The 9027-nt window shown below is 50.7% G+C and overlaps 1 protein-coding gene across 1 annotated transcript; it reads right to left on the bottom strand.

Moving 5' to 3' along the window:
• Nucleotides 1-1088: 1088 nt before the first annotated feature.
• Nucleotides 1089-8761, bottom strand: KCND1 (potassium voltage-gated channel subfamily D member 1). The gene is made up of 6 exons (XM_006922740.2): nucleotides 6475-8761; nucleotides 4628-4790; nucleotides 4441-4524; nucleotides 4255-4353; nucleotides 3727-3977; nucleotides 1089-2485 (listed from the first exon to the last, which is right to left on the bottom strand). The coding sequence occupies exons 1-6, from the start codon at nucleotides 7593-7595 to the stop codon at nucleotides 2263-2265; spliced, it is 1941 nt and encodes a 646-aa protein (XP_006922802.1). The 5' UTR covers nucleotides 7596-8761; the 3' UTR covers nucleotides 1089-2262.
• Nucleotides 8762-9027: the final 266 nt, after the last annotated feature.

Raw genomic sequence — 9027 nt, 5'->3', positions numbered from 1 at the left:
TCCACTCTCCACAAACAGAATGATCTTTCTGAAACACAAACCTCATTATGACTTTCCTGTTTATAAGCCTTCAGAGGTCTCTATTATCCTTAGGATGAAGTCCAAAATCTGTATCCTAGCTTCAAATGCCTTTTGTGATCTGGCTTATCTCTACATTTTCACCCTCATTGCAACCTCACACTCTCCTCTCCAGCTATACTCAGCTAATTTCAGTTCTCCAAAGGCCCCAAGTTCACTCTCTAACCTCCAAGTCATTGTATATGCTATTCCCTCTGCCTGAAACATTTTTACCCTTTTGTCTTTTGCTTGGCTAACTTACTCATTCTTCATACGTCAGCCAAGTTCAGATTCTCCTGCTATCTACATGCTTTTGTAATCCATCGATCTAGTTCTCCTGCACTATATTGTACTTGCTTAGTTGCCTTCCATGCTCACCTCTGTAGATCAAAGATGATGTCTACTTTGCCCATCTTTGTACCCCTAGGGCTGGCACATGATATGCAAATAAGTATTTGGTGAATAAAAGAATGATTATCTCCAATTCACAGATTAGCAGTCTCAGGCAAATAAAATAAAATAAGTAATTCTCCCAGAGATTGGAACCCAGGTCGACCTGAATCCAAGGTCTGTCTTCCCAGTGCTCCACAAAGCTCAGTCACACACTAGCCTACTGTACCCAGTAGCCCAAAAGAGAGAATGTAGGGGACATTCCTAAGGAAGGGTAATTTGTCACACTGAGAGATGCTTTTCATCAGAACTGTTTGCTTTCAGGAAACCTGGGTTTAAGTCTCCCATAACCAAGCAAGTGCTGCTCTGGGTCTGTTTCCCCACCTATGAGTGTCCAAGGGGGCATGTCTTAGGACCTCCTAGCCTGCCTCAATGACTAGAGATTCAAATCTTCAAACCCCTCTTTTTCATTTATCCTAGATCCCCATCTTCCAGGACTCATCACCAACCACCCACCTCCCATATCTTTACCCACACCAGCCCTTCTACTAGTTGAAAAGAATTGAAATCAGAGTAGTTACAATCCCCCAGCCCAAACCAGCTCCCAAATCCACAGAGTTAGGAGATGATCATCTTCGTCTCTTCTCTCAGGTTTTATTGACTGATGGAAACTACATCTTTGTCAGCCACCAGCTCCACAGGGACAGTTCTTGGGACAGGGAACCTGAGATGATGCCAGATATCAGCCTGAGAGCAAACAGAGTTCCAGAAGGTGACCCAAGAGGGAGAAGAGAGAGAGAGATGTGAAAAGGCATTGTAGGGGAGAGGAGAAAGAAATAAATTCCTCCTGCCTGCTACAACTCCCAGAGTTCAAGAACAACTCAGGCCTTAGCCTCTGATGCTTTTGGACTCCTGCTCAAAAACATGGAATCAGTCCATGATCTGGAAACCAAGCCCAGCCCTTGCTGGATGCCGGGTGCTTATCTCAGCCGGTCCAGACTCCAGCCCAACCCAGGAAGGAAGCAAACCAGAGGAGGAGAGAAAAGGAGTATTAGAAGTGGCCTCTCCAATTAGGGCAGATGTAAATGCTGCAGCAAACTGGGTAGAGGCTTTGCATAACGTCATGGCAGCAGCTGCTATTGCTAGTTTGCTGGGGACCCAGCAGAGGACAAGGTTGCAGGGACCCATCTCCAGCATCAAGGGAAGAGGGGGTAGTGTTTGTGCTATCTGTGTGTGTTGGGAGAGGCTGCCTGACTCCTGAGCCAAAGCCTAGGTGTAGCAGGTCACTGCTGAGGCCACAGCCCATGAAGCCTGTGGTTCCATTTCAAGCTTCAGAATCTGGGAGTTGTTGGGCCTGGTGAAGGGTGGGGATCTCTCTCAGAGGCCAGATCAGAGGTGACAGTTCTTTTCTCTGAACCTCCAAACCTCCACAGCCCAACCAGAGAGAGGAGAAAGTCTCACCTCTCCTTCTCAGGCCAGAGTTCAGATATCAGGTGGGAGCCTGAGGGCCTGAGGGGAGGATCATGCAGGAGGCCAGCTGGGGGAGAGGCTTAATCCCAGTGTGCTGGGGCAAGGAGGACAGGGTCCTGAGGAAACCCAGTGATTCAGCTCCTACCAGGAAAACTGGGGTGGGGAAGTATCCCATTCCCGGGCTATGTCCCCACAAGGTGGGCCATTCCATGAAACTCCATTGCATAGTTCTCAGTGGGGGGCAGAAAGGGTTCCCAGGCCTGCCCTTGTTTGCCTCCCCAAAATACGGCTTTGGAAAGGAGTCTCCAAGAATTAAGAGGGCCCTCTCCATGGGTGCCCCCCCCCTCACAGGGAAGAGATCTTGACAGTCTCAGGGAGGGTACCCAAGCTAGAGTTCCTGAGGGTGCTGCTGGCCCCACCGCTGCCACCACCACCAGGGGAGGAAGGTTGGCTCTCATCTGGGGTGTTGGCAGGAGGGGTAGGGATACTGATGATGGCAGCCACGAAGTCCCGGCTGTCGCAGTTCAGGTCAAGGCTGTCATGGGGCTTGGCATTGAGGCTTGAGCGGCTGTGGATAAGGGTGAGAAGATGGAAGGTTCTTAAAAAGTCATCTTAATACTTGCCACAGTAATCATGAAATTTATTGAGTACCTATTGGGTCGCTGACACTGTGCTAAATACTTCCTCTGCACCCTCAATTATGGTGGTGCAGAGTAAGGGCTCTGGAGTCAGACAGTCCTGGGTTTGAACCCTGGTCCCACTTTTACCACTCTAAACTTTTTTTCTCTCAATTGCAGCTTGGTAATAACAATATGGAAGTCCTCAATGTCATCGATATGTTCTGTGGTTTTAAGTAAAATGACATGTAACAAAACCAGTTTTACCATAGGCTAATTAATATAAATGAGTGTTAAGTTCCTAGGCATCTCATCAATGTTTTAACAAAATGACGTTATTTAAGAACCTGATCTATTTCCTGTCATGGGGTCTTGTGGTGATTAAATGAGATAATAAATGATACAAAGTGCTCAGAATAGTGCCTGGAATATAACGAGCAAACACATACAAAAATCTTATTATGCTTACACCTTACAATGCCAGAGTCCTCACGATGATCTACAGTAAGCGCTGCACAATCTGGTCCCTGATCCTTTCTGATTTTACTTCTTACCACTCTCTGCCTCACTCATTCCACTCTACTCACAGTAGCTTCCTGGCTGTGTCTCTTGTTAGAGACATACAGACCCATTCCTGCCTCAGGGCATTTGCACAGACTGTTTGCTGTGCCTGGAAAGCTCTTCCTCTAGACATCTACATGGCTTACTCCCTTACCTCCTTCAGGTCTTGGCTCAGATGTTACTTCATCAAAGCCTTCCCTAACCACATGATTAAAACTACATCACACCCTGTTCTACACAATTTATCCCCCACCCATGATTTATTTATCTCCTTGGCATTTGACACACTACATCATCTGTGTATCTGTTTGTTTATTAATGGTCGCATCTCACTAGATTATAAATTCCAGAAGACCAGGGATTTCTGCCTGTTCTATTCACTGCCTAAAGTGAACTAAATTCCTACACTCCTAAAGTGAATTCCAAAGTGCCTAAAACTATGTTTGGCATATAGTAAGTGCTCAATAAATGTCTGTTGAAAGAATGAATGAAGAACAAGTCGTTCCAGCTCCCAGCATGGAAGAGTTTGGGTGTGAGCTTGACACTTGCTAGGCCCGGAGTCATGAAATCTCAGACTCTATGGTCTAAGCTCTGAACTTCTCCAGGGGTGGCCAGCGTGGAGGGTGCTTACCTCTGAGGGGCGGGGCTCCTCCGCAACCCTGCCAGCGTGTCCAACTCCTGCATGCTGCCATGGCTGACCGAGGCAGTGGAGTTGGCAAGGCGGATGGCACGGCGCTTGGCCCTGCGGGGGCAGCAAGAGGATAGCAGGCTGCCAGGCCCCACTGGCTGGGAGGACACAGAGGTGCTGCGGCTGGTGCGGCCACCCAGTGATACAGCACCCAGAGTCTCGCTGAAGGTTAGCTCATCTGTGAACTCATGGCACTGTGGGAAGAAGGAAGGCACCACAAGGAAGGTCACAAGGCACCACACAGGAGCTACTCCCAACCCAGGCCTTTGCTTATGCCGTTCCTTCCTTTCTGGAAGTCACTCTCTCTTCTCATCCCTTGCCCACCCTTCAAGGCTCAGCTCTATTGGGGCCTCTTCCAGGAAGCCCTGCAATTTCCACAATTAATAGTGAGCTTCCCATCCTACGAGGGAGCTGGCTTAGTGGCCAAGAGACCCCCTTCATGCTGCCATGCTACCTCTCATTAGGCCTCACCGTTGTCTTCTCTAGACAGTGCAACAAATGATGATGTTGCTGCTCAAAAGCAGAACGGTTCCTGACATACAGCGCCTGTTCCTCCCCACTGCCACTGTCCTGGAGTGGATGGAGCAGAGGGATGAGGTCAGTACCTTCCTCCTCCCAGCACTGCTCATGCCCAACCCCAATATGAACCCTACCCACCTCAAGGCCCCCATTCTGCTTGTACTGCAGGAAGGCATTGGTGGTACCACTCTTTGCCAACCGGATCCTTGCCAAGCGTACCTTCTACAGAGAGAGGACAGAAAGAGCCAGGTGGGTAAACACAAGAGGTGAATGACTGGCTTGGGGTGGAGGGAATAGGAGGTGCTCAGATGGAAGGCGCAGCTACCTGCTGTGCTCGGCGCTTGTCAGCACGCTGGTTCTGGTGGTAGATGCGGCTGAAGTTGGACACAATGACTGGCACAGGCAGGGCAATGACCAAGACACCACTGAGTGAGCAGATGGATCCGAAAATCTTGCCAGCAATGGTGCTGGGTACCATATCTCCATAGCTGGGGTCGGAGGAGGTAAGCCAAGGTCAAGAAAAGTGCCCAGCCACCCCTCAGTCCCCCACTCCATTATATCTAACCCAACTCACTGTGACCCTGGCCAGGCACTAAAATTCTGAGCCTCAATTTCTTGCTCTGCAAAATGTGAGGAATATGACCTTTCTGGCCACAAATCAGGGTGAAGTGAGAAACAGGCCCTCAGTCCCTACCATCTGCTACCCCCATCCAAGCTGCGCACCAGGCATCTGAGTCATAGGGAAATCTATTAACACAGCCAGTAAACATAACCTCCTGGGAAGAGAGTTCCACCACCATAAGCCAGATGAGGGGCTCTGAGTCCCGGGAGCAGTGCTCTGCTGGTTTTGCTTGAGTTTGTCCTATCTTCCATAGGTAGGAACCCTTCTTATTCTCCCAGGGGAATCCTTGAAACTGTCCTCATATGAAAAAATAGTGGGGAGCCTTAAAACTCCTCCCTCCCTTTCTCCATGCTAACCCCCTTCTCATGGAGATGGAACAGAGCCAATCTTACCATCTTGTTTCACAGAAGAGGCAAAAACTGAAGCTCAGGGAAGTTCCACAACTGACTTGCTCAAGATCACACAGCATACTTTTGTCCTAACTAGAGGACTAATCAGATCCCCTCCACAAAAGTGCAGCCTCTACAGTTTTAAGCCTCTAGGCCTTTGCTCAAGCTGTGCCTCCTCCCACACATCCACCAGGATGGCTCTTCCTCATTTCTTCATTTTGACTCATTTAAAAGTCCCTCCAACTTGATCATTTCTGGTTTTGTGATGTGTCATCTGAGACTATGTCCTCAACTAGGTGACATGGGCAGCCGCTCACTCTCCCAGGGTTAAGACTGAATAGGGTAAAAGGCATCAAAATATCCAGTTCCAACCCATTCTGGAGGTTCAGTATTTGTTGACACAATCCTGAACCTCCAACCAGAATTAATTTCTACTCCTTAGAAACCTCAAATCAATTTTTCTGTACCTCTATTAAGGCACTGAGCAAGCCCGATTCATCCACTCAACAGATACTGAGTAGCAATTGTATACCTAATCCCGGTGATGGAAATTTAGAAAAGGATCACAGTCTCTGCCCCAGACAGTGCAAGAAAAACATGAATTTGGTGATTCCATTTGATGCTTTTATCTCAACAATTCCCTCTCAAGGATTGGCAGTAAAAAAAAAAATGCTGAAAGTATGTTGTTCTGGGGAACATCAAGGAATCACAAAGCCACAGAGGTAGTGCCCCATACAGCAGATGATTCTAAAGGTTTCAGAGCCGTGGGTCCTCAAGATGGAAAAGAAGGTGATAGAAAGCCAATACCTATTCATCCTGCACCAGAAACTTTCGGAGAACTTTCACAACCATGATGTCACAGAAACCCCTCAAAAGGGATCATTTCTCATTTTACAGAGGGGAAAACAGGCCCAGAGAAAACAAGGTCAACAAAAAGAGTACAGCTAAGACAATCCTTGAACTCCAGTCTTTTGACCTGGGAAATCAAGGCACTGTCAGAGCTAGACATTTGAAGATTAGTCCAACTCCCTAAGTTTTTACAGATGAGCAAACAAGCTCAAATGGAGAGAATAAGATAATTTACCTAACCTTCTTACTTTTACAGGAAAGATGAGTGTTATTGACTGATTGGGCAGCTCCCAACTCAAGGTCTGCACTCACCCAAGTGTGGTCATGGTGACAATGGTATACCAGAAGGCTGCAGGGATGCTAGTAAAGTTGGTCTTGTTTGTGCCCTTTTCAGCATAAAACATGACAGTGGCAAAGATGATGATGGCCATGGTAAGGGAAAAGAGGAGAAAGCCCAGCTCAGAGGCACAGCTCTTGAGTGTGTAGCCCAGAATCCGTAATCCCTGTGAGTGCCGCGAGAACTTGAAGATGCGGAACACCCGGAACACACGCAAGGTGACAAAGGCACCAGAGACATCCTCATTCTTGGGCACAAAAAGCCCGATGTAGTAGGGCAGGATGGCCACCACGTCGATGAGGCTCATTACACTCCGCAAGAAGCGGCAGCGGCTGGGGGCAGCAAACAGCCGCAGGAGGTATTCACCCGTGAATATGAGCACACAGGCCGTGTCCATGCAGAAAAAGGCCAGCGGGAAGCGGTCGCCACAGGGCTGCTCCCTCGAGGGCCGCCGTGCAGGGCCACGGCACGGGATGGTTTCAACCACGTTGGCGATGACCGACACGGCTATGAAAAAACCGGTCACATAGTAGAAGACGAGGGCCGCAGTGCTCGTGTGTGGGTTCTCGAAGGCCCGCCAGAGCCTCTGGCGCAGGGAACTGCCAGCTGGCAAGGCTGGCCCGTCTCCGGCCTTTTCGGCCTCCTCGTCTTCCGCCAGGCGCTCGGCGTTCTCCTTCTTGCGGTCTCGGTACTCTTCGAGGCAGCAGTCGCCGACGAGTTCAGGCACCAGACCATAGAAGGCCAGCTCTTCATCGAAGGCCTGGATGCACTCCTGCCGCGGGCAGTGCAGGCGGCCCGTTCGGTAGAAGTTCAGCACGTGCCGGAACATGTCCGGGTCGCGATCGAAGAAGTACTCGCCCAAGTCGGCATCGTAGAAGAATTCCTTCTCTGAACTGCCCAGCAGGGTGTCTGGGTAGCGGTCCAGAGTGTTCTTCCAGGTCTCAAAGCGCCGTCCACTCACGTTCACCACCAGAACCTCATCCCCTCGAGAAGCCTTCACCCCTGGTGCCGGGGGCAGGGGCTGCTGGGCCAGGGGCAGCCAGCCCACTGCGGCCGCCCGTGCAAAAGGCAGCCACGTGGCCACGCCTGCCGCCATCCTGCCGTGCGCCCCAGGCCCTCGGAGACTTGGGGGGTGGCCTTTAGGAGAACGTGGCTGTCTCCAGGATGGTAGGGGCTTGGAGAGGCCCTGGGCCACTCGCACAAGGAAACTGGGGGTGTCTAGAGAGGCCGAGAGGAACCTGGAGGAGGTACTAAAGACAGGGGCAGGGGCTTGGGGGGCATTTAGAGTGTCTGGGAGGTACCTGGGGGATGAAGTGGCTAGGGGACATGGAGAGGAGCAGAAAAGGGGCGTCTAGACTGGCCAAGAAGGTATCTGAGGGAGTGTATTGAGAAACAGATAATTCTAGAGGGGTGCGCATGTATTGGAGAAATATTTAGGGATACCAAGTAGAAACAAGAAACACTGGGGAGCTAGCCAGTCTCAAGAGTTCTGAGGCAATGAAGAAGGGACTAGAACCCCTTGGTGGGTTTGGAGAGGTGATTGGGGCATCCAGAGAGGTAGAAATGGAACTAGAGGTGTTTGAAAGAGGCTGAGAATATCTGGAGGGAGGTTCTAGAGGGGCTGAGAAAGGTGAGGAGAGTTGTCCACACCCTCAAGATTTCTGGGGAAAAGATAATGGGGTTAAAGTCCCTTTGGGGACCTAGGAAAGGGATTGGTGTATCTAGGGGGTGCCTATAGAGCCAGGAGGCTGTAAAGAGGCCGACAAATGTCTGGGGAGTGCCTAGAGCTGCCAAGAATAGCCTGAGGGGGGTTGTCTACATTCTACAGGAGTTCAAGGGAAGGAAGGAGAGGTGGGGCCCCCAGTGAGGCTAGGGAAGGGAGTGGGGTATCTAAAGGGGGAGATAAGGACTAGGTTATTTTTCAGAGGCTAAGAGGTATCTGGGGGAGAGGGGTGTTTGGGGAAACTGAGAAAGCCTCATTAACCCTCTCAAGTGTTCTACAGACAGGAAAGGGGTCTGAGGAGTCCCAAGGGGCTGGGGTTCAACTGGAAGGAAGTTGGGCACAGACCCAGAGCACCCAGAAGATTGAAAACTACTAAGAGGAAGAGGGGTTTCTCCCAAAAATGGGTTGGAGGATGGGTTGGGGTGTTGAAAAGGAGCTGGGTGTGTCTCCAGGAAGGGGGGGCTGCTGGGTCTTGCAGGAGGCTGGCGGGGGAGGCCAGGATAAGGGTGCATCCCACTGGGGACTGGTCTGGGGAAACCACACCCCGAAGGGCTGGTGGTGTGGGCTGGGCAGCTGCAGTAGCAGCAGCCGCAGCAGGAGGAGGAGGAAGAGGAGAAGCAGCTACAGCCAGGCCTGGGAAAGGAGAGGGCAGCACAGGCAGAGGAGGGGACTGGGTCCCTGGAAGGAGGCTCTGGAAGGACAAGGTCCAGCAGGATCCCGAGAACTGTCCCAGGATGGGCTAGGGAATGGGGGCTGGACCAGAGAAGGGAAAGGACAGCGTTGTTAGTGGCTCCCTCCCACCCCC

This window comes from Pteropus alecto, unplaced genomic scaffold (assembly GCF_000325575.1).
Source record: "Pteropus alecto unplaced genomic scaffold, ASM32557v1 scaffold669, whole genome shotgun sequence".
Lineage (NCBI taxonomy): Eukaryota > Metazoa > Chordata > Mammalia > Chiroptera > Pteropodidae > Pteropus > Pteropus alecto.
This window is presented reverse-complemented; position numbering and strand designations above follow the sequence as displayed.

Coding starts and splice junctions, on each gene's coding strand:
- KCND1 (XM_006922740.2), bottom strand. CDS start 7,595: ATGGCGGCAGGCGTGGCCACGTGGCTGCCTTTTGCACGGGCGGCCGCA. Junction 4,354..4,440: donor AGCAGAATGGGGGCCTTGAG/GTGGGTAGGGTT, acceptor CATCCACTCCAG/GACAGTGGCAGTGGGGAGGA. Junction 2,486..3,726: donor AGGAGCCCCGCCCCTCAGAG/GTAAGCACCCTC, acceptor CCTTATCCACAG/CCGCTCAAGCCTCAATGCCA.